This window comes from Sinohyriopsis cumingii, chromosome 6 (genome assembly GCF_028554795.1).
Source record: "Sinohyriopsis cumingii isolate HCF-2022 chromosome 6, ASM2855479v2, whole genome shotgun sequence".
NCBI lineage: Eukaryota > Metazoa > Mollusca > Bivalvia > Unionida > Unionidae > Sinohyriopsis > Sinohyriopsis cumingii.
In genome coordinates this window covers 32,068,740-32,094,073 of record NC_142966.1, presented here as the reverse complement: position 1 = coordinate 32,094,073, position 25,334 = coordinate 32,068,740, and the positions used below count along the sequence as shown (strand labels likewise).

Below are 25,334 nucleotides of genomic sequence, written 5' to 3'. Positions count from 1 at the left end.
TTGCACATGATGTTGGAAAAATCATTGTGCTAAATGAACAGAAATATACTAAATTCGTTTAGTCATTGGCAGACAATATGATAAGCTTACGTGTGTGTGTGTTTTTTTTTTTTTTTGCTCAAAACCTCAATAGTAAATTATAAAATTGCTGCAGGAATCTGTTAAAAAGATGAGATTTATTGCATTTGGTATTCATAACTAAGTTTATGGCCTGAAAGTAGAGGTGGTCCAAGATCTGGGACTGATCTTTCACTATAAGACCTGGTAGCTAAATATGTCATTCCTTAAATGGAACGGATCACTGCCATCTCGCCTCTGTCTGCAGCGGTTCGAGTCTAAGATTCAGCCAATGTGGGCATGTGAGAAAGCTTGCCAGTAGCTTCTCGTGGGTCAGTGGTTCTTTCCGGGGTTTTCCGGGTTCTTCCTCCACCATTAATACTGGCCGCCATGTATAGCCTATCGTGTGCTGAAAAATGGCGTTAAACCCCACAACAACAACAACCTTAAATGGAAATTAAAAGTATTCATCTACACAGTCTCACTTCAGTGAGTATAAAATGTTGACAGGGATGTCTGCAAAAGTCTGTTCCAATCAGTGTTACTTAGAGTGTACTTGTGTTTTACTTTATTGTATACAGTCAGACTACGACATCATGTTTGGTTTGGTTTGATGCTTTATAACACAGCAACACAAGTAGTTTATTTAGGGAAGAGGCAATTGGAGTAAAGTGCCTTTCCCAAGAACAAACCACAGTGGCCTTGTTGGCCTAATTGCAGGATTCAAACCCTTTCTCTTGTTGTCACAATGCTAACCACTGAGCCACTGCAACCCCTCGGACATCGTGTATAGAATAGAATACAAGTCAGTGCTGTTCTTGCCTGTGGATCTGAGTACCAGTCCACAAGCATATCAAAACCACACCGCCTAAAGTCTGATATTGTTCAAATCGACATTGTCTTATTACTTGGAAAAAGAACATTCCAATTGTCCTCATGAAGCTTTATTCAGTGAGACTTGAAATACCTAATGCAAAATATATGTGCATATTGTGTGACTGGTTTTCAAATCATAAAATTGAATTTGCCACTAAATAGAACATTGAAACCTGGTTCCATTCTGATTTTCTTGACTAATAATCATGATGAGTTATGCATTTATGTAACTTTGGCTGCTTGTCCAAGAAGCCAAAGGAACCAAAAATTAGGATAATGGCTCTCCAACAACACAAAATAAGCCAAAGAAGGATGCATTGTATAGAAAACATTTAAGAACAATTGGGGAAAAAATGTGTGTGTCAAATATGATGGGTGGAACTGGAAAACAGTTGTGTTCAAACTGTTTGAAGTTTCCTGATTTAGGTGATAGATCTAGCAGCCTTTACCAGGGTACATGCAGCCTAATGGTAGACCCATATTATGCGTATGCAAGAAGCAAAGAATGTTGTAACTGTGCTCAGTATTGAATCTGATGTTCCTCAGACCCAACTTTGACTTGTTAATATGTATGTTGCTTATGGCTCCCTCAGAGGGTGCCAAGTCCCAGAAATGCTCCCAGGGCATGGAGTTGCATGATTCATGCAAAATCTGTACAAATTCACACACTTGGAAAGGGGTGGAGCATGAGAACTCGCGCAAATTAATTTCAGGTTGTGCTTATGAAAATGTACTTTGTGCAGTCTACAACCTTGTTCAGCCGTTCACCCTTAAAAGGCTTGTTGCAATGTGTATTTTTTCTTAACTGTTTACACATCTGGCTTCTTCAGCTTGACATGAATGGTTGTTAAACTAAATTTAATTGACATATTGGGCCCATGACATTATTGTGTTGAAGTTTGAACCTTGCATCAAGGAGGTTTTACAAATACATTTTTATTATACAGGCTATCTAGAAGACTCCAAAACAGATGACTTGCCAGACAACCCCTCATTTCAGTGGAATTTTAAAATTAAATGTAGTAAAGGCATACAGATAAGCCAAATTAAAATACAGACAATTTAAGAGTATAGTGCACTTTAAATTTCTTTCCTCGTCACAGTTTAGCCATGCAGGATCATGTGCTACAAAACCATATAGGCCTACCATAAAGGGTATGATAAATCTAATAAATAAAAACCAAAAAATGAAATAAAAAAGTGAAGATATTTGTTTGATGAAAATACCCATTTGAACAAGTAGACTATGGAATTAATGGACTTTAAATCCTAATAGAGCATTATGGAATAGTAAATCTGGCATAGTAGTCAGTAGAGTGTTATTTCAAGAAAGCTAAAATTTTCCAGAGCTTTTGTTAATCAAAAATCTTATTTTGGAACAGAATTATCCGAAAGAGAATATGTGTAAGCTGTGAAAGGAGTTCTCAGTACAGAACATATTCATACACACATAAGAAACAGATTAAGCTGAAAAACAAGGAACAAATTAATACTTACACAACTTGAGGCAACATTTTTAATGATTTTGATTTCACTAGGGGTCTTGCAGAGTGGAGCAAGAAGAAAGAGAGATGGATATTGAAGTATTATGTAGATTTTGAACTATGTCTGTTTCCTCCTCAGCCTCTATTTTGTTCTACTCCATCCTTATTTTTTGTGACAAGGCAGGAAATCCCTCTTATGATAAAATCCTGGGAGCATGTCTGATATCCCGGACCTGCCGCTCATATACACTGTTTTCAATTCAAGAAGTTAAATTAAGGTTTTTTTTCATATCTAGGTTCAATTGAGGTTTGTTTGTTTTTTTCGATCTAAGTTATATTAAGGTTTTTGTTGATATCTAAGTTAAATTGAGGTTTATGTTGATATCTAAGTTAAATTAAAGTTTTTGTTCATATCTATGTTAAATTAAGGTTTTTCTTGATATCTAAGTTAAATTAAGGTTTTTCTTGATACCCAAGTTAGATTAAGGTTTGAAGCATTCAGAAACTATATACCTTCAGCCTTAATACAGTTTCCACAATTGCTGAATAACTTTCTTATATATGTTCATTGTTTGGTGTATTTTATTATGTATACTTCTATTTACAACAGACAACTCCACCCCCACCTCATCCAGCAGGGATAGTTCTAAGAAGGCCTGGATACTTCACAGTGCCAAACCTAGAAGAACTAGCCGAGTTGGTGGATGAGAATGGAGACTGTTTTGTAGAAGATTTCACCATTGCCAGGGATGGCTATGGAAGTATTTACTTCCCCGGAGTTACTAATGTAGCCAATTTGAACCTGGATGACATAGGTAAGTACAGGTTGAATGTATAGCTACTTGTAAAATTCTTACAATGAGAAAATGTATATTTAATGACAAATCTTGGTACATTTTATTTTTTACCTGATACAGGGGAAACAAAATGAAAACATGACAATTCACTGTGTACAAGAATGGTGTACATGTTTCTTTGCTTTTGAAGATAATTTTCATGTTACTACAAAATACATTCTCAATGTTAGATATTTTGTACTTTATGACATGTGATGAGCATTATTGTTGTAGATTACATGCTGCTTGCATTTCTTTTTTGCGGTAATCAAGTAATCTTGTATGAAGAACTAAAATTAACAACAGAGAAAATACTATGTGGAGTTGGATCTTTCAACTTTCTTTTTTCTGAATAAAGCAAAATTATATTGAAATTTTTTGAAAATACAGCGATGCCAACCAGTTTCAGAATTATTTTTACTTTTGGCCTCAAATTGTGTTTGCAGTCCCTTCTGTCAGATTCTGATTTTCTGGTCAGATATGATCTTGTAAACTGCAATGATAACACAGATATATCTTGATCATAATCCTTAATTGAAAGTGTGCATGATCACTTATATCTCAAGAATAATTAACCATCAACCAATCAGAAATCAATCTAGGGTCCAGTGTCAGAGTTTAAAGTAGATGTTAAAATGGACTGTATTTTGTGATTAGAATAAATGTGTGCTTCAGAAATTCTAAAATGAATACACAAGGCATCAGAACTGGATGATTACAATACTTTTAAAAGTTATTTCTGCATGTCACATAGTGGGAAAGATGCTATAGGAACCACATTTGAACCAAAAAGGCACTTTGAAAAAAACAAGGCCTTACATGTAGATTCCAAATAAGTTGTTGGATAACAGCTGAAAATATAATTTGTTCTGATCCTTATTTTAATAAACTGACATTCCTGTTTCATGTTTGTAGTCACTAGCATATCAGAATATAGCATATTGTTAAAGTACTGACACTTTCTCTTGTGCGCTATAAGAGTCATTATTTCAGAACTGAAAAAAGCAGAAAGAAACAAAAGGATTACTATTAAGGCCACTATTTGCCAGAAACAATTGTTCAGTAAAACATAATTTACAGTTCTTCTCAAACTAACCTGCAGTTAACAATTTTAACTTTACGGAATAATGTTTTCAGTATTCAGTTAAAGTCTTTTGTAATTATTAATTTATATGCAGTGAGGAGTTGAATTGAAAGGTGCCTTAAATTCTATATGATTTGTTGAATAATTATTAACTCTGTATTTTTCAGTGTTCTTCCGACGGAAAGAAGTAGTTGTGTATCCAGATGATGATAACAAGCCCCCTGTTGGCGAGGGATTGAACAAGAAAGCTGAAATCACTCTTGACTGTGTATGGCCAAGGGATAAATCTGTTGGAACTCCAATTAAGGTATTTTACTTTTTCAGGGTTTTTAATCCACATGTAAATCAAGATGTGAAGAAAGGTATCTTCTCTTTTTACTTCATGTATTCAGTTTCTAAAGAAAAAAAGTAAAAAGTCATGGGTGAGAACCATTCATGGGGCTGTCAAGAAGTTGTCTTTATAAGCAGGTGGTTTTATATAAAAATTATTGACTTGTGCATTAGCAAAAGATTAGTGGAAATTGGCCATTATCCAGTGTTCCTTATAATATAGATGGTAACCTTCGCAGGTTTAAATGCACACAAATAGTTGTAAAGCAAAAATTGGTTATCTTTATATCTTTATCTTACTTGCAGAAGCAAATATCAAGTTGAAATCATTTTGTCAGTATGGCAATTTTTAGTTTTGCATCATATCTATTGAAGGTGTGCAGTAATTTGATAACCCGTTTATTAATGCTTTTACTGTGGTATGATTTTCAGGGAAAATAATGCATATGCAACACTTGGTGGCAGAACAGAGAGTGTTCTGAGTGAATAATGGATTTATTTTGAGTGGGTGAGAACAAGTTTTTCATCCACTCCATGAAATATATCTGTTGTTCACTCAGAGCAAGCGAATATTCCCATGTTTTATGCTCAAACATATTGGCAAAATATGTATAAGAAACTCAAGTAGCAGATTTCTTATTGTGTCCCATGAAATAATGTCAGTCGTCTACTGTTTATATTCTGCAGTAATTTGTGTACATTGACACAGAAAATATAAGTAGTAATAATTTGCCTTCTCAATTCAAGGCAAAACAGCACATGCATGCAGACCACCTATGCCTCTGTAAATAATTTCAAAATTTCTGGGTCATAACATTATCAGTGTTTACTGACAGGCAGTGAAAAATTATTTATTGTATTTCACTCCCATGAATTATCATGATTATTTCTCTCAGAAAATCCACTAATTCGTATCCTATCATAAAATAAAAATGATTTGTCTATATGTAATTTTATAAAACTACAAGTTCTTATATGAAAATCGTAATGTGAATACTAAAGTATTTTTTGTACAGTAAAACATGTTATGAGAGACCATCCCTTCTGCCAACAAAAAGTGGTCTCTCAAGACAGGTGGTCTCTATAGCAGATTTGTGCAAAAAGACCAGTTTCCAAGGTCCAGTTTCAGAACAGTTTCAAGAAAAATAACCACAATCACTGTACATATGTTCTATTCTTTATTAATAGTTCTTGCTAAAATATTGTATGCATTCGTCTAAAAATAAAATTATATAGCAATAAAGATATGCTTATATCATTAAACATGAAATCACATTTACATTGAAGATCACATATTTTAGCATATGAAATCATTTCTGAATTACTCATTTTCCTTTATAACAACCTAAATTTGTTTTACCGACGTTTAAGCCACATTTTTGCCAGTGGTCTGCTCTTTTTCACTTCTTTCAGTTAGAATACTTATTTTCTCCAGCCTTAAAATTTATCTCTTTTTAGCTCAATTGTAATATTGAATGTAAGGATGGTTTTGACTGTGCTATGGGAAAATATGAAAATCTATACTTCTGCATTGCATATCTAACAATTAATGAAATAAAAAGAAACAATTATCTCATCCAGAAACAGAACCATTTACTCGGAGACAAAAGTCAACAGCTTCATTCAAAGATGACATACATGAATTAACTCTATAAGCAAAGTGTGTAACCCGGTCACACCAACTTGAATAGACGACAGCTTTGTGATTGGGATGTAACCACTTAACATCGGGGGGGAAATACAACAAACATCACAAGTCTTGAGCTGTATCAGTTGAATCCTGCAACCAATTCTCTTTTGCTGGTTTTAAAGACAATGACCTTATTCATCCCTGGCAATATGGATTAACTCTTTAGACAAACTGTGTACGTGACCTCTACATCAACTTTGGCACTACAACAGCAATTTGTGACATGTACATTAGCCTGGTTTATGGTCTGTAGCATCTATCATCGGTAGCAACAATCCTTTTTTTTAATATTCCTTTTATGTTTGTCTTTTATCATATGTTTGTTTTTTATCAGAACAATCATTACTAATCAAGCGGTCGTTGTAACAGTTGATTACATATAGGCCAGTGGTGTCTGTTCTCACGATACGGTCATTGATAGGGATGTCGGGTTTTATGATAAGGCCAGGAAACAGGCAAAGTGCGGGAATAATTAGTCTGGTTCCCTGCTTTTTATGCTCCCTGCGTTGCTCACCCCTAAACGAATATGAAGCAGGGAACCAAGCTGGGAAATAACCTACATATACTTTAGTCTGGTTTATGACAGAAGCTATAAAACACAATAGGCATTTCTAAAAAAAATTAAAACATCGGTAGCCAGCATATTTTTTTAAACATTTTTTAAAATTCAGAATGGGATGAGCGATTGTTTTTACAGGGATAAAATGAAGGTCGGTGGAGTTTATCCTCATTTTTGAAATGCTTTTGTTCATAGCAGTGTTGAAATGCATATTTTGCCAAGACATCATGGTTGCTGGTCGTGTTCTGCAGGTGCTCGCTCACAACAGAGTGTTTATATAATAAAATCGATCCATGCATTATGATTGGTCGGAAATGACAGGTGGCTGCTCATAACAGTTTTTACTGTAAAAACAATATTTTTTTAAAGAAAATTAATGTCAAAAATGTTACACATAATTTTTTTTTCTCTAGGATACAGAAAAGCTGAAAGCTATGAAATGGCAAGACAGACTGGAGGAAAATTCTTTAAAAAATGGAGCCAAGTTTGTGGATTACCGTCCAGAGACAGGATCTTGGGTCTTTGAGGTAGGTAGATTTTACATAGGGTTACATCCTATCACATAGTTTACTATATTTAGCATTATGTAGCTTTATTTGAGTCCCAAATGAGACTTGCCACAGATTCATAAGCCAGGGATTGGATTTCCCCATCCAATATCAATGCATGTGATGTTTTTTTTCTGTCTGTTTTAAACAAGGATTTTTTGTATACAGTTTGGCAGATGTAATTCTTTTAATACTAAATCTGCAAGAAACAGCCAATCTTAATGTCATGAGCTAATGATCTCATCTACAGTGTCAAAGAGTATACTACATGTCCCTTTTTATGAAGGTCAATCTTACTATGTTTTATTTTATTATTGGAGTGGTTCTGATTAGACAGTTGCTATTGCATTGGTGGACTTGCAGGCTTATTAGTCTTATTAGTCATTGTTGTCAGTGGAAAGTGAATCCTTGTGAAAGTGGTCAGAGGTGACTTGGAGACTTTGACTCTGGAAAAAGAATTTTAGTGAAAATCTGTTTGTAATTTGCTTCCTATTTGCTTTTAGGTGAAACACTTTTCTAAGTATGGTTTGCTGGATGACTCAGATGATGAGGATTTGTCAGAGCAGGAAAAAAAGAAACTCCGTTCCACACAACAGCACCAGTTGACTGTTCAGGTTAGTAAGTAACAGCCAAGTCATACTACCAGAGTTATTTTTCCTGTGAGAGAGTGCCTTCCCTCGATCATAAGGGAACATAATTCTTCTGCATTATTAAAGGATTCAACCAGCATGAATGAGTCCAGAGGCAGAGAGAAGAGCAGTAAAAGCTGCACCCGTGAGGAAAGGAACCCTTCATTGTCTTGATGGGTTACCTTCCTTAGCAGGGGAACAAGGAGTGGACTGCCAGGGAGAATTAAAAAAATCAATACTAAATCAAATTTGATAACATAATGAGTGTGTGATATCTTCGATTCATTGGAGCTGATAGAATTTTTGTTATAATTGTTACATATTTAATCATATTGTGCTGCCCATCTATATAGGAACTTGAGGAATGGGCCATTATGCTTTGAACAGGCATCAGCCAATAAGTAACATTTCATCAGGAAGATTCTCGTACTTTAAATGTTTTCATTCATTGAGGATCATCTACTATTGAATACTTGTGTTGTGGAAATGTGCCCTTACATTGTGTGCTTTGTGCATGGCATTTAAGACATAATTTGTTGTTGCAAAGTTCATGTGCAAATAAAATACCTGTGGTGCATTACTGATAGAATGAATATATGTATAAACTTGTTATAAGTAAGTATTCCCATATATTGTACAACCTAGAATTAAATATACCTGTCAACATTATCAGCATTTTGAATACTGTTTGATTTGTGTGTATATTTAAAGGGAAAGTTCATGCGCTTATAAATGTTTTTAATTTTAGGACCAGCCGATCTTAGAATAAATGGGTAGGCGAGTCATCTCATACAATTAGAATCTACAAAGATTGACTTTTGTTTTGGGGCACTTTTAATAACATCACTGTTTCACAACATAAAGAAAATCAGAGCTACACAATGCTTACTGGAAATGGACTTTGATTTTACAAGATTTTTAATGTAGATTTAATGTCGTAAAAGTCTACTGTTTTACTTGTTACAAGTAAAGTAATCCTTTTGTCCAGTCCGATGATCGTTGGGAGCTATATATAGATTATCGGGATAAATACTACACAGGCTAGGTCTTTAAAGAATGTTTTTGTTTACTACTTAAAATTTATATTAAATATAATGGATCGGATTGCTAGTTTTTATTTGATGGATTCAGTATATAATAATTAAAAAAAACCAGGATTTAAAAAGATTTGTAACAGATTACAAATGTGAAAATTTATCAGATTTTGTGGCAGCTTTATGAGTGACTTGTACACATCTACACTATATCCTATCAACACTTTATGGATGAAATTCATGTTTATCAGTTTGTGTCATATGTATTTTTAGTATCAGTATATTATTAATGTGTTAAGAGAGTTATTTTTAAGTCTGTTGATTCAATTTTGATATTGTTGATGTTTCTTTTGTCGTGACATTTTTACAAGAATGAATTTTACATGTTTGTAAATTTTGGTCTTAACATTAATGCATGGTTTAGGTGAATGAGTCGAGTGTTTCCACAAAATGATCGTTCTTCTTTGGGCATTAGTCAAAGAAATATACCCCATGAATAATTGTGACTTAGATTTGTTTGCAATGATTTCCTTTGACCAAATCATGATGAATTCAAATAGAATTTGTTTCAGTAAATATTATGTTGAAAATGTATGTAATTACAAAGATTTTGTCGGATCATGGATTTTATTGGTTGCCATTTTTGTTTTTTTCTGTGACTGTTTCTGTAGACAGAGAATAGATGTCAAGTACTTCCCAGCAGCTAATGATTTCCAAGAAGAAAAGCAAGTTTTCTTGTATGTCGAGATTTCTGATTCTTCTTGATTCTTGGTGAACAGGATACATTCGTGTTGTCATCCGTGGAGAAATTCTGGCTAATGTTTGCTTCATGGATCAGATAGTAAAACAGGTGGAGAATACAGTAAAAACACATTATTGTGCTCTTGACAAGGGTCACAGTTTTTCAGGTGGACTTCAACATCATTATGAGACATAACATAATGCAGAAAGACTGTGAAATTAAACTTTGGAGTTGATACTCTTCACATCATCCCATTGTCATAATAGCTTATCAGTCACACTGATGGTCTGTTTCAAAGCAACACTTGGAAGAATATTGAATTCATTGTTTTGTTTATGTAATGATTTCCTTTGATTTGGTGATGACAAATGCCAAGAAAATTTATTTGATATTGATATTGTGTCAGAAATGAGAGTTAATAGATGATATTGGTTAGATAGGAGAGCCAGAATTCACAGCAAAGAAGTAAATTTTTGTGCTCTAGCCAAAGAATAAAGTTTTTCAGGGTGAATGAAACATGCAATGAAATTACTGCTTTCGTTATGAAAGGTTTCTGCCCTTAATGCACAAAAACTGAAACTAAGCCAGACTTGCCAACCCTAATAATTTGACCGTAAGTGTTACTGAAATGACCCTTAAATTACCAACTTAAAGAATAATCACAAACAATATGAAAATATGATTGTTGTGGTCCAATCAAGATACAGGCATGTCTGAGATTGGTCCTTATTTAGGTTTTCTTATTAGGTTCATTGGAGTTGGTCAGAGAACCAGACCACCTTTTACAAGAGTACCTCTCTTTTCATGCAGAATGCCTGCATGATCAAGTTGTTGCTTATTAATATATTTTCTACAAGTGTTATCCGGCACATGTAATCACATTGACGTGAAGTAACAATCAGTTTTTAAAGTTGAGGTGATTGGCACAGAAGTACATAATGGAATAGTCATATTCTTGGGTGTGGGGAGGCAAGAAAGGCAACATTTATTTTTATTGGACATCACATGATGTAAAGTTGAGGAGAAACGATTGCTGTTGCTACATGAATTTTTAAAAAAGTTCAGATTACATCGAGTTGAGAGGTCAAGCAAGAAGCCATTAACCTCAATTGTGTTGGAACTGTGGTTTCTGAAACTGTATTGTAAGTCATTGAGGCCTGAGTGTACTTTACAGACTTGTTAATAGAACATACTGTTTTCCTTTACATCAAGTCATGCATATGAACTTTTCAAATGCAGTTTTTCCAAGTCGAGAATAGGTCTGTCTTATGGAAAAATATCTTCTGCCTTACTGAGACTGTCTTTTGGTTGACAGGTCTGATAAGCTTAGGAGTTTGATACACGTGTCTTGTGACATGATATTTTAAGTATAAGGAACACTTTTCATTTTAAATCAAATACTTTTATTGCATGATAATTAGGTGTTCTTTTAATGCCAAGTACAACTTGATGTATGTCTGTGCCAGGTGAAATTTAATGCATTTTTGTGACAGTTCTTTTCCAGCGATGAAACTGAGCTTGAGGGCTCACTATTCAAAGTCTCGAATATAAAAAAAGAAAAGAAAATTCTGCTTGTGATTTTTGTATATATAATTTTTCTACATACATATTAGACTATTCCACTTACATTTGTTTTTTTAAATTGTTCGATGAAATGAAAAAATACTGCATACATTGATTTCTTGAAAATGTCACTACATAACTTTCACATTCATAAAGGTGTTTCTCTAGCCTTTTGCTTGTGGATGGTAGATGAAGGTGGAATAGCCTATGTGGTAAGGGGAAAATATTTGTGAATATTTGTAAATACATATATTTTGTAATTTTTTTCATACCTTGTGGCTAATGCATATACATGCAAAACTAGAAAAACTGTAATAATTTTCTGAATGCCTCAAGTGAGATTTTGTATATAGTATCACAAATCCTGAAATTGTACAGATTCAAATCTAGAGTTATAGAAGTTGGGGGTACTGTATATACTTAATTATCAGTCAACTCGTCTATAAGTCGACTCCAACCTTCTATTTTTAAGTCTACAATACAGTTATACTATTGAGTGGAATATGCCACAAATAAATTGACATCTTAAAATTTGTTCACCTTTTGTAATAAAATCCATTGAAATGCCTTAATTAAAAGTATTTGAAGAACATTTATATACATATAAATAACGTCCACAGTGGAAAAATCGTGCTCAAAATGACATTAAAAACATTAGATTTAAACATTTACATTTGATAGAGATTTTTACTTTGGTTACAGTATTTTTACATTGATTTGAGTATGTACATCGGATTTTGTATTTGTACATTGTATTGGGTATCCATACATTGCTTTCATTATTTGTACATTGTATTGAGTATTTTTACATTGATTTGAATTGTAAATTCTCTTGTATATGCTTATCATAATAAGCACATAAATGCTAGGTCTATTCTGGAACTGAAAATTAAGGGGCAGTTTCCACCCCCACCCATAATTGTAATTAAAAAGGGTGTTTGTGTTCTGAATACAGGTGGGATTTATGAAAGAAATAAAGGTAGAGCTGAAGATGTAATTTTTGCCAATTTGAATGATTTTTCAGAATAATTTTTTTAGAAATTAGCATCATTTGCACAGAATAGACCCTGCTATGGGACAGTGATACTTTAAATGGTCATCAGATTATGTTACAGAATAGGATACATATATAACAAACACACGTCAAATAAATATTCTGTGACCTTTAAACATGTCGGCTGATTGATGCCAATTGTGACTAAAAATTGAAGATTCATAACTGGTAAACAATTGTCAAAACATTAAATTTGTTTTTCTTGAAACATTTCACTTCTGAAAATGTGGATAGTATTAATTGACTATTCTCATCTCATTAATAATAGAAGGTCAGCGTCACATTCAAAAACTGACCTTATGGTAAAAGTGAACTTCCAAAAAAGGTGCATGGATCATAACTCTTGATGTTTATGAGATGATAATACATAAAATGTGAATAAAGTGCAAGTACATTAAGCAAAGAATAGTAGCTTGTGTAATGTTGCTTTTAATCAAAGTTTAATGTGAAAAATGATAACTTGTGTTTTACAAAACACTTTAGGACTATTAAGTGCAAGTTGAATCTCAGTTGTACGCTCAATTTCTCATGCCACATTGGCAGTGAGGCACCTAGATATAAAAAAATTCATTTGTAATGCTGGTTTATAACAGGAAACAAAAAAAAGTTTGTATCATGTATTTGTTATCTTTCCTTTGTTGGCAGACTGCAAGATATCGGTTCAACCTTTCTTGCAGAAATACTGCCTTCTCCCCATGTTGTTAACAGTTTTAAGATTCAGCTGTACATTTTTTTGTTTTAAAGTTTTTGAAAGTTCTGTAAAATAAATCTTATGATTTGCAGGCAAGAGAACTCGACAGAACTCTTGTAAGATTTGAGAAATTTTAACAGAACATTAAAAAATAAGATTTTTCTATCTGGCTTGGAACTAATTTGCATTTTTTTTTAAATTTGGGGTTATTTTGTGATCAGTACATAACATAAATTTATAATGCCAGACTGAGTTTTAATCATCTAAACATCAATCATGCCTTTTCAAATATGTTATCAGTTTAGTGATCAAAATTTATTTAGGATGCATTCACTTATATGGCTCAATTGAAGTGAGTGTTCTCACAGTGGTCAATAATATGTATGATCATTTCGAACATGAATGGTGCATCCAGAACTTGTGCCCAAATCATAGCTTGAATTGATTGGTCATGCTGTTGTGAAATATGGATTGTGCTTACAGCAAGAGGAATGTGCTGACAAATGAAGATCAGATGCTTGAAATTAAATTGTATAATTTCGATGCATTTATAATTTCTGGATGCGTTTTTAGTTACAATGTATAAAATACACATCTTATCTTGAACTTTGTTTTAAAATGTGGATAATCTGGCCCAGCATATCGATGTACACCCACTCGTCACATCACTTTATGTAATATCCGTAATGAATATCATTTCCATGTTATAACTTTTGAAGTCCTAATGTGCTGAAGTGCTTATTGATTGAAGTCCTTACTGATTGAAGTCCTTATTGATTGAAACCAAATTGGTATGAAGCTTAGCATCTAAAGATCAGATCAAGTTAAATTTTCACCATTTTCCTTAAAATTTTTGATAGAGTTATGGTCCCTATGTATTTGACTTCCCATTTTGCCCTTCAATAACATTGCTTTAGTGGAGCGTTAGTGTTGTATTGACAAATTTCTAGTGGGGACAAATATTTAATAAGAGTTATCACCTGAGTAAAGCATTTTTCCGATTCATATTTTAATTGCAATGGAATAATTGCTGTATAAAATTTTACCATTTGAGTCATTTTGTCTGTTTCTTTCACAGGTGTTTTTTAACGTAAATAACTTGTGAGTTCTTAGCTTTTTTCACTAAATTTACAAAATTGTTTTATATTTACAGTTGTCTAGATGTATGAAAAGTTCAGAAAGTAGTGTTTTCTCCTGGACACAACTTCATTAAGCTCTGCTACATAATAGAATCCCCTCTTAAAAAACGAAATGTAATGAAACCTCTTGCAATCATTAATTCTAACAAAGCTAATCTGATCATGTAAGTGCTTGAATTCTGTATCAACAGCCAGAACCAAGCACTTACTGAGTGGCTTTCTGCATTTGAGCAATGAGTGCTTTCATTAACCAATGAAAAGCATGTTGTCAAGTGCACTTAACGGGTTGTTCAGTGGCATGTTGTTTCAGTATTTAGTAATAATATCTGGACTTTTACATGCAGTTCTAATACGAATTTATCTAAAATATCTTTATGGTATGACTTAGATATTTTGATGTAGAAAATATGAAATCAGAATTTTTTTAAAAAAATTATGAAAAGATAGAAATTCAAACATGCATAAAATAGTTTGAGATCCAAAGTTGAATTGTTGGTAATTATGACTTGTTCTGTGAGAATTTAGTAATAATAATCCTCCTGAAAGTTAAAGATTTACTTGTTATTTATATTATAAATGTGAAAAATTGACTAATCCATTAAGTTCAGTAATTTGATGATTTTTTTTAAAATCTCTGCAAATATTTAGAAAGCTTTGTAAATATAATTATTGCTGATTTCTTGAATGTTATTATTTTTTGTATCGTAATACTTTACAATGCTTTTTCAAACATAAATATATGGGGTGTTTCTTTTTTTCCTTATTTATATACATGCAATTTTGTTACTAATTGTACAATAATTACTGTCTATTTGGTAATTTCTCAATTTCATGTAAAAAGAGATTATGTAAAATATGACAGATTTAATTGGTAGTTGTATTTTTTCTTAGCATAGGTTGCCAGTTTGTCATGGGGTTTGGTTTTCTTTCATAAAATTTAATTTGGATATAGCCACTTACCATTCGATAGTATTGCACCAGTGTGATGAAACATTATGTTGCACCAGAAATGGATGTCTGTAATTGTACGTAAAAACAAAATGAAATTAAGAGAAGGATTTTACTAACTTGTTCATTATTACTTTGTTTGATCCTTAAAGTAAATAACTTGATATATTGTTCTTGGGATGGATTAATGTAAACTTGAGTGGCAAAAAGATATTGACTGCTAAGTTACAGTAAACACTCTTGTGAGGTCAACTGCAGATCTAATATCATCAGTATTTCTCAGAAGTCCCAACTTAAGGGTCCTCAAGATAGTCACTGTCTGGGTTCCGTGAGGGCCATGTCAACCAGTGAATGCCATTATTGCTCTTTGCACTGACAAGTCTTCAAGGACTCGCTTTTGGATGGGCAGTTATCTTGAAACAAGTAACTCCAGTTGAATAGATTTGTAATGATTAGCTAGAATCTGGATACATTTATCAATATTGAAATTGACATCAGTTTTCACTAATGGTCCCATTCTATAATACATGAAGCTTCACTGACCATCCAAAATTATCCATTGTGGTCGATGTATACTACATGTTTCAAGAAAATGGGTGAAGGAACATTTTTTTCTCAAGATACAACCACCACCTGACACTTGTCAGTATGTGTCATTAAGTCCCATCCTTACTGTGAGGTCCATCTTAATTTTCCATTACACCCGTTAAGTTGCTGAATTCAGTTCAGTTTGTAAATAGTGAGTTTCTTCTGTGCAGCACAGTTAAAGTATCTGTTAAAATGCTGGACAGTTTTTGTGCATACTGGTAGGGTGGTTGACCTATGTAATTGTCAGATCCACGAAACTTCCTCCAGTTTCCTTGTACTGTTTGAAATGGGACCCACCCAGCATGAACACCAAGCTTTCATGGCTGACCACTGCTATGGAAATTTTAAGCAGAATCTGTTCTGTTTTTTTCTTCTTCAGAAATCCTTTCCCATAATTTAATAATACTTCAGTTACTTGTGCCTTGCTTGTTACAGTGCAAAATGATAATCTTTTCAGCAAGTGTCATTTCATTCCATATTTTTTAGCCCTTTTCTTCCTATACTATCAAGTTCATTATGGTGCTTAATAGACAACGTATTGACTTCCAAATAACCATAACAGATATTAGTGGTATATATTTACCTTCAAATTTCTGCTTAACTAATTAATAATCCTGTGTGGTGGGTCTAATCATATAATGAACACCAAAAGGCAAAATATTAATGTGTTGCAGCACTTTTGTCAAGATGTACTGTTTGCTGTTGCATGTGCACACTTGAAAATAACTAACAGTTGTGTTCCTGTCACAATATTTTTAAAGTCAATGGTTTTTACATGTTCATGTTTGTGCATGTGTGAGGGATAAAAAGAGCTCATTTTATGTGTTCATTCTTATTGAAAACATTAAAATGATTTTGTGCTACATTGAAAACTGTCTTAAGAGTCCACCCCTTCTTCCAACTGAATGGTCTCATGAGATGCTGTAACAACGTGCAATGCACTTAACACATGCATGTCAAATATTTGGCCTTCTTAAAACTGATTTTTTAAAAGTTGGGTTTAATGCATCTATAAATTTAAATACATAGAATATGATTGTTAGGTTTTAATTATCACATAACATTGTTATTTTATAAAATACTTTATGAAAAAAAAGTCAGTGAAGAGCATGAAACTGGACATTGATGTAGGAAAATAAAGGAACAGCTTGGAGACCATATAATTTTTTTTTGCTCTTTATTATTATATTATGATGTATTTGTTTACATTTTGTGTTTTAGAAAATTCTTAAAGATGATATAATTTTGTACTGTCCTACAAGTAGTTATGTGATTAGTACACAAAACTGCATGCATGTTTTGTTCTGAAAGAATGAGTTTGATATGGTGTATGGGGATACAAACATATAAAATGAGTTCTTTTCCCTGAACCAATACAAAACATGAATGCGGTTTTGTATTTATTACATACCCCCATTTTCACACTTTCTAAACATTTTAGCTTTACGGTAAGAATGAAATTTAAAATGAACAGAGATTTATAAAAGCATCTAAAATATGTGCAGACATCAACGAAGGCATATACATAGTTCAAATCTATGTGTGTGATAAGGAACAACGGATTGAACATCTGTATCAAATGCCTGATCAAACATATAATATTAAATGGGTGTTTAATAAACACATTTGGAATGTTTCATTTGTTTTGATTGAACATATTTTATAAATTATATTTATTATTTGAAGAATAAACCTTATACACTGCACCATTTGTTCATTGTTTAGTGTCACCATTTTTAATTCTGCTTTAAAATTACTACCGAGGTTTGAGTTTTGCAACATAATTGATCACATTTTTCATGAGGTACTTAATAGTCTTTTATTGCCCCATTCTGTGACTTAATTAAAATCAAATTAGATGCATCAGTGTTAGTCCTGCTTTACAAAGAATTTGAGCATAACCTGGCTTAGCAAACACCTTGTATATAAAGAACATACAATCATATAAAGGACATTGGATCATAAGGGAAAATGTATTAGCCTTGCATTATTTAGCATTTATATAAAGGAGACCTGTCCACAAATGACAAAGTTGTATAGTGTTTCTTGTGTCCATTACATATAGCTTGGTCTTATGACATGATAGATTTTATCAGACATCTCATTATAACATGGTACCTCGCTTTAAAGCACCTCCATACAACATGGTTCATTGTGTCAGGTGACTCCGTTCAATATGGTCTCCTTTACATGCCACCTGGGTTTAAATGGTTTCCTTTAAAAGGCATCTTGATATAACATGGTCCCTTGTACAAGGCACCACAATATAAATGGTCCCTTGCAAAAGGCATCTCAGTAAAACATGGTTCCTTTTACAAGGCATGTCAGTATAAAATGGCCCCTTCTACATGGCACCACAATATAAAATCCTTTTCATAAGGTATATCAGTATAAGTGGTCCCTTTTAAAAGGCATATCAGTATAACATGGTCCCTTTTATAAGGCATATCAGTATAACATGGTCCCTTTTATAAGGCACCTAAGTATAATGTGCACCTGTATCAAATGTTATTTGTGGACAGGTCTCCTTCTCCTTTATAGCTGTGCTAAATAAAGCAAGGCTAAAACATTTTCCCAAGTGCAGGATATCAGTGTAGGCTGTGAGGAGGAAGTTTTTGCACTAGTAGCAGGGAAGTAAAATTGGTTTTACACAACAAAAGTTACATTTGCAGTACAATAGAACTTGTCTCAAGTTACCTATGCTATGAGCGACAACCTGTCATGTACAAACATGTAATGCATGCATCGATTTTATTATATAAATGTACCTTTGTGAGCAACCACCTGCAAAACATGACCAGCGACCATGATTTTTAAGCAAAGTAATGCATTTCTTCACTGCTGTAAATGACCACATTGCATAAACAGATATCAACACTGCTGACCTTGATTGAATCCATTGTAAAAATGGTCACTTGCAAGGATCTGCAGGCAAAGCATAGAGTGTTTTAAAGAACATTACTATGAATGACATCTCACAAAAACAGACACTTACCTTTATTTAATCCTTTGTAATCAAAGCCACTTTAAATGTAAAGGCTGTTTTAAACAAACAAAAAAATTAGGCTGGCATCTGGTTTTCTAAATTTTAAAGGTCATGCAGATGGTGTCATTTGTTATACACTGTAAAGTAAACTAAAGTACATGTCACTAACTGCCATTGTTGTGATGGATATACATGTACATAGTCTTTTGAGAGATTTGTATTGTTTCATCATCTTTTGTGAAAACTTGCACAATGCAAATGATGTCACAGTGAGAAATCTTTTGAAAATGCTTCAGTGTAATTGTCAGGTACATGACTTTGTCTTTGAAGGTAATCCATAACGTCTCTAGTGAATAAGGTCTTTTTCTTCATCTTTAATACTACTAAGTGATAATTGTTTTCTGGATTGAATTGCCGCGTTGTTAAAGGGTTTTGTTTATTGTTGGGTTTTTAAAAAAAATTAAAAATGTTATTATGATTGCAACTGACACACCAAGATGTCTTCTGTTCACCTCAGAGCATCCAGTTGCACCCTTTGTTGAAAGTTTTAATACATTTATGTCATCAGTAAATTAGGCTTTTGACTCTTCTGATTTTGAATGAGTTGATTGTCTTTCATTTTCATTAATTGGTGTATGTATATGTGTGTGTGAGTTTATATATATATTATATATATATATACACACACACACACAGGGCTGAGCAAATCCCATAGCCCGATGTCGCAGACTAGTCATTTTTGAAGTCTGACAAGTAAAATTTTCCAAGTCGCTAGTCCGGGACAAGTGCTTTTTAAAAAAGTCGGGCTAGTCCTTATTTTCATGCTTTAATCACTATATCTACCTTTATTTGGCCAATCATGCCCTCCGGGCATACTGAATACTTGATTCTACCCCTCTTCGTGTATACATTTACATCCTGTTACTGCTTGACTGCATATTGGGCGAAGCGACCAAATTATTGGCAAATCAAAACATGTCAAACAGAAGAAAGCCAGTATGATCAATTAGGAGTGTTGTAAGCGGTTTTGTTGCAGTGAGTTTACTCAATCTAGATCATAATGAGTGCCTCACTATGAATTTAATCCAGTGAGTCAGTGGAATTAAATTAATGAAAGGTACTTTACCGACATCAGTGTTGGTTTCCTTTATGAACTTGCTAAATGACCGTAATGATTCTTTAATTTATAATTGATTATACAGATGATTAACTTCCACGTGCGATATTGTGTTTGAAGTGAAACAATTACGCTAATTAATGAGCTGTTTCAGTTCGTATTTAAAAGAGAAAATTGTCATGATCACTTTAGAAGTAGTTGTCAAGCAAGCTGATAGTTACTCTGTGGATAAAATGAGTTTGCCAAATTATTTTCGCAAGGAAGGAAATAATGGCGATTCGGATAAAGTAAATTTGTTTGAAAATGGAGGGATAAAACGTAAGACGGATACTGAGTGTGCAGTAGCTATTTCTGAGTGTGAACGAGGATTTAGTTGAATGAACTTAATCAAGACTTCTTCAAGGAATTCCTTAAACCAAAAGAGTTTACAAATGCTAATGAACATTTCTGCAAATGGACCAGAACTTGATGACTTTAACCCAGACACAGCTATCAACTGCTGGCTTAGTACTGGTGCAGGTGGCAGACATATACATGGACATATTTTCAAATCCATCAGCTAAAACATATATACATGAACCTGAAGAAGCCAAATGTATAACAACCAATGTTTTTGAAAAATTAAATTCTTTCAAGAAATAATTATGTTGTGTATTATTTCGTTTGTTTTTTTCTATGGATTAAGTACATATGTCTCATCAAATCTCGGCAAATGATTACCATTTTGGGACCAGTGAAAAGTAAGGTGGGACTAGTGAAGAGAAAGGTGGGATTAGTGAATTTTCTGAAACCACTTGTCCTGGACTAGTGGCTAAAAAAAAACTTTGCTCAGCCCTGATATATATATATAAATAAATATATATATATATATATATATATATATATATATATATATATATATATATATATATATATATATATATATATACATACATATACATATACATATACATACACATATATACATATATATATACATACATATATGCCCAAAGCATGATCAAAACTGCTACAGTTATTATTATAATTGATACTGATACCTTGGAAACAATGACAGAACCTCTTCTCTAATGAAAAAGACAAATCCTAACACTGGAGGAAAGAAGCAATGTAATTGAAAGAAGTGAATTAAGTTATGGATAGGATATTATCTTAGTGTTGCAGTTCATATGCTAATACATGTACATGTGGTCATCAAATATAAATGGAAATGTTTAATGATAGATGCATATCTGTATTGATAAATAAAATAATTTTCAGATTATTTTTTGTTTTCGTTTAGTGGAGTTTAATGCTGTTTTTCATCACATGATTGGCTGTGCATGTTGACCATTGTATTAGGTAGAGGATAAAACTGGGAAGAACCACTGACCCATAAAAAACTAGTCAGGCTTTCTCACATACCAATGTTTGTAAAGCTGAGACTCAAACCCACATGGACAGAGGTGAGATGTGAATAAACTGTTTAGGCATGCACTCATCCACCCAGGGCCCCATTTTCATGAATGCAGTATTTAACAAGAACTTTGTATTAGGAATGCAATACATGTACAGTGACTGTAGGTATTTTTCCTTCTTAAATAATTTTTGAATTTCCACTTTCGAGACTGCTCCATTTCTATAACCTGTTTTGAGAGAGCACCTGTCTTTAAAGCTCACTTTTTGTTGGCATATATGATGGGGTCTCAAGACAGGTTTTGCTGGAATATATTACATGCTGCTGTTCCATTCCTAAATTTGCCAATTAGGAGGATGGCTGATGATCTTAAGAAAAATATCACAAAGTATTGTAATAAAGCCTTATTGTTGAAGAGATCTCTAACATCTGCTGGCTGAAGGTTGAGCTGCTTTCTGTGCCATGACTGTTGAAAAATTCCTTTTGCTCTCTTGTGCCAATCAGTGATGATAAACTGAGGAGAAGGGAGTGTGAGACTGCCAAAAACTTGGCTTTCATAACATCAACAAAAGAGGTGTAATTCAAGTAGGCATGTAGCAGTAGCTTGAACATCACATGTTTTGATTTGTATAAAAGATAGATCCCACTCTGTGAGTGACTGATAAACTCTTTTGATATTGAGGACAATTCAGACATAAATAGTGGAGGCTAATATCATAGGAACCTGTATTAGGAGGAAGTGATGTTTCTGGCATTCCTTCTGTCTGTAGAAGAAGCCAGATAAAACCATCAGACTCTAATTGGGCAAAGGTGTCTGACTTGGACATCCCCAGCACAGATATAACTGAGACTCAGTATGAACTGGAACTACAGAAGGTAGCTGTTTCTTGGCAAAGAAGAGACAGCACGTCCTAATTACTCATGAAACTTGAACAACAATAGACAATGCATGAAGTTCACTCCATATCCTCAGTGATCTAAGGAGAGCTGGAAATCAGTCTCATGTATAAGGTCTTTGAAGGAAGCTTCAGTCAGTGATTCATAAAGATCAGAAAATGAGGAATATCACTCCAATGCCAGGACCCCTAAGAATGTTAGAAAGGGCTGCTCGATAGCTCTTAGTTTACACTGAACATTTGTTTTCTCATCACTAAGCAAGATGAGAAAATCTGCAACTTTCTCAAAGGAGAACGGTTAGGATTAGCTCGTTTCCTACTGTACCAATCACAGAAGATTCTCCACCTTGCATTGTGAACCTTAAAAGTGCTCAGTCTTCCAGCCTAGATAATGCTGTTTGCAACCTTGCTTGAAAATGGGTCCTGGGAGATTGATCACTTGAGATGAACCATATGTGAAGCTGGAGCTGTTGTGGAGTAGAGACCACCTGCACTGCAACAGCAGGTCCCTCCTGGTCTCGTTTATCAACAGATCAAGCAAGTCACTGAACCACAACTGTTGGGGCCACAGGGGAAGACTATAGGGGTGAGCCAAGCCATGGAGATCCTGTTTTGCTGGAACATCTGTGGAAAATCAATCTGAAGGGTGGGTAGGCTTTTGCAAACAGACAGTCACACCTTGGACTGAAGGCCATCTGATCTGGAACTGGGGAGACATAAAAGGGGACCTTGTTGTTCAGTCTCATCATGAACAAGTCTACGAAGGGTCTCAAAGCATTAAAAGTGCCTCTGCTACTGACTGTTGCAGAGACCATCCCATTTGACATACTGTCGTCAGCCAGAATATTCCTCATGCCTGTAATATGGCAAACTCTGAGAATGTTTTCTGTTTAGGCTGCCCAGTGGAGGAATTTCCAGACTTTCATGCAAGGAGAAGGACCATGTGTACCACCTTGCCTCCTGAGATGCATTACTACTGAGGTGTTGTCTGGCGCTACCATGATAATGCATTAACCTCATTCTAGGATGACAGCCTTACAGGGCAGGTAACACTTCCTGCATTTCCAAGTTGTTTATGTGAAACTTTATTTCTTTCTGGAACCAAGAACCCAGGAGAATTATGCTCTGGCCCCAGGTGAATACCCACCCTGAATCAGATGAATCTATGTACAAAAAGGAGTAGGGTTTCTTGGCTTGAATTGGAAGTCTGATTAGAAACTAGTCCCAACTCAGCCACCAACACAAATTGAAATAAAAATCATCCCGAAGAGGAATCCAAGCTGATAAAGAATTTATGTACAATATCCAGTTTAGTAAGAGAGAAACTGGAGAGGACACAAGTGATGTCTTCCCATGAGCTCAGCATCACTAAGATCGAAAGCTGAAGGCAAGCTAACAGTTACTTGCCAATGAAAGTTATTATGAGAGACAGGATCTTGTCAACCCCATCCTGAAGAACATGAACTGTCATTTTGCCATGTATTATCATGCACTGAAAAAATGTCATTAAACTCCAAACAACAACAACAAATAAAATTATGGGTATTTAGTCCATTGATAGCGTGCATGAAGGAAGGGGTGAGCGGTGATACTTTACCTATATAAAAGAGTGGTTTAAATGTTAACTTCTACAAGCAAATAAAATCACCTCTGTTCATAGAAGAATGTAGACATAAACTGGTCTCTCAACTGACAGAACGTCAGGCCTGTCAAACCACAGCATTTTTATGTGGTAAAATAGCTCTTATATGATGCAATTAGCACTGTCTCCTGTTCCAAATCAACTAATTCAAGTATCCAGTTACAATACATTACAGTAAATATGGAATTTCTTACTTCAGTCGGGCCCCGAGTAGCAGAGTGGTCTAAAGCGCTCTCCATTACGGATCACTGCCATCTCACCTCTGTCTGCGTGTGTTCGAGTCTTGGATTTAGCCAATGTGGGTATGTGAGAAAGCTTGCCAGTAGCTTCTCGTGGGTCGGTGGTTCTTTCCGGGGTTCTTCCTCCACCATTAATACTGGCCGCCATGTATAGCCTATCGTGTGCTGAAAAATGGCGTTAAACCCTACAACAACAAAAATCTTCCTCCAGTAATAAGTCCTATCACATGAATATCCAACAACTTCCAGTACTGAAAGTGCCATACCTTAGGTATCAACATTGTTACATTGATCATCTAACCTCAATGAATCAAATTATGTGTCATCACACAGAACTTCCATACACATTTTGTGCTGAAAAACAATGTTCTCCGAGTCAATTGTTCCATACATTCTGAAGGACAATTACCTTTTTAATTCTAATTTGTAAAAGAAAATCTTTTTTAAATTTTATTGGTTATAATACTGCCAAAAGATTAACAGTAGTTTGGGACTATTTTCTTTTACATGCAACAAATAAAAGGTACATTGTCTCAGTCAGAATAACAAAATATTTCTTCTTTCTATCCATTTCCATTACAATAAAAAAAATCATTCTATTTCCATTACAGTAAAAAAAAACTGATAGTACATAATATAACAATAATTTATTCTTCTTTCTATTTCCATTACTATAAAATAAAACAAGCTATGTGATAAACAGAATCACAAATGGGTAATTATTTAATATTAAATCATTACCCATTTGAGATCCTCTGTGTTGTAAGCAATTGGACCTGACATAAATGAGTACATACTTTAAGTTTGTTATACAAGAGTAGATAACTTTTAAAATAAGCACATGCAACCATCCTTGTTTAATAAATACCATAAACATTCAGTTGTAAGTTGAATTCCTCTTTAAACAGCATAAACCCTGCTCTGTCATTGCATAATGCATTGGTAGATAAGTGTGTATTCTACCAATTACTCCCAACAAACTGCAGAGACCCAGATCTGCTGGCACATGCAATGACAGATCTGGATCTGTTCTGTTTGCCATTGGGGTCGACTTTAAAAGCTCGTATATACGATAAATTTGTGATGTTTATTATACAGATTTTATTGAAGAGATCTTAAAGATGATTATTTTAATGGTTGATTGGTACTGACCAAAAATCTATTCTGTATTATCAGTCTACGGGGACCCGAGTGGTCAAAAGCGCT

The 25,334-nt window shown here is 34.0% G+C and overlaps 1 protein-coding gene across 4 annotated transcripts in view; it reads left to right on the top strand.

The window, feature by feature from the left end:
* Nucleotides 1-25,334, top strand: part of LOC149796582 (nuclear pore complex protein Nup98-Nup96-like) — a 142,300-nt gene that overhangs the window by 40,414 nt on the left and 76,552 nt on the right. For all 4 annotated transcript variants that reach the window (XM_089961300.1, XM_089961298.1, XM_089961299.1 and 1 more), the window contains exons 19-22: nt 3,028-3,232; nt 4,505-4,644; nt 7,330-7,443; nt 7,968-8,078. In XM_089961300.1, coding sequence (XP_089817426.1) covers nt 3,028-3,232; nt 4,505-4,644; nt 7,330-7,443; nt 7,968-8,078 — 570 coding nt within the window. The remainder of the gene's footprint in view (nt 1-3,027; nt 3,233-4,504; nt 4,645-7,329; nt 7,444-7,967; nt 8,079-25,334) is intronic.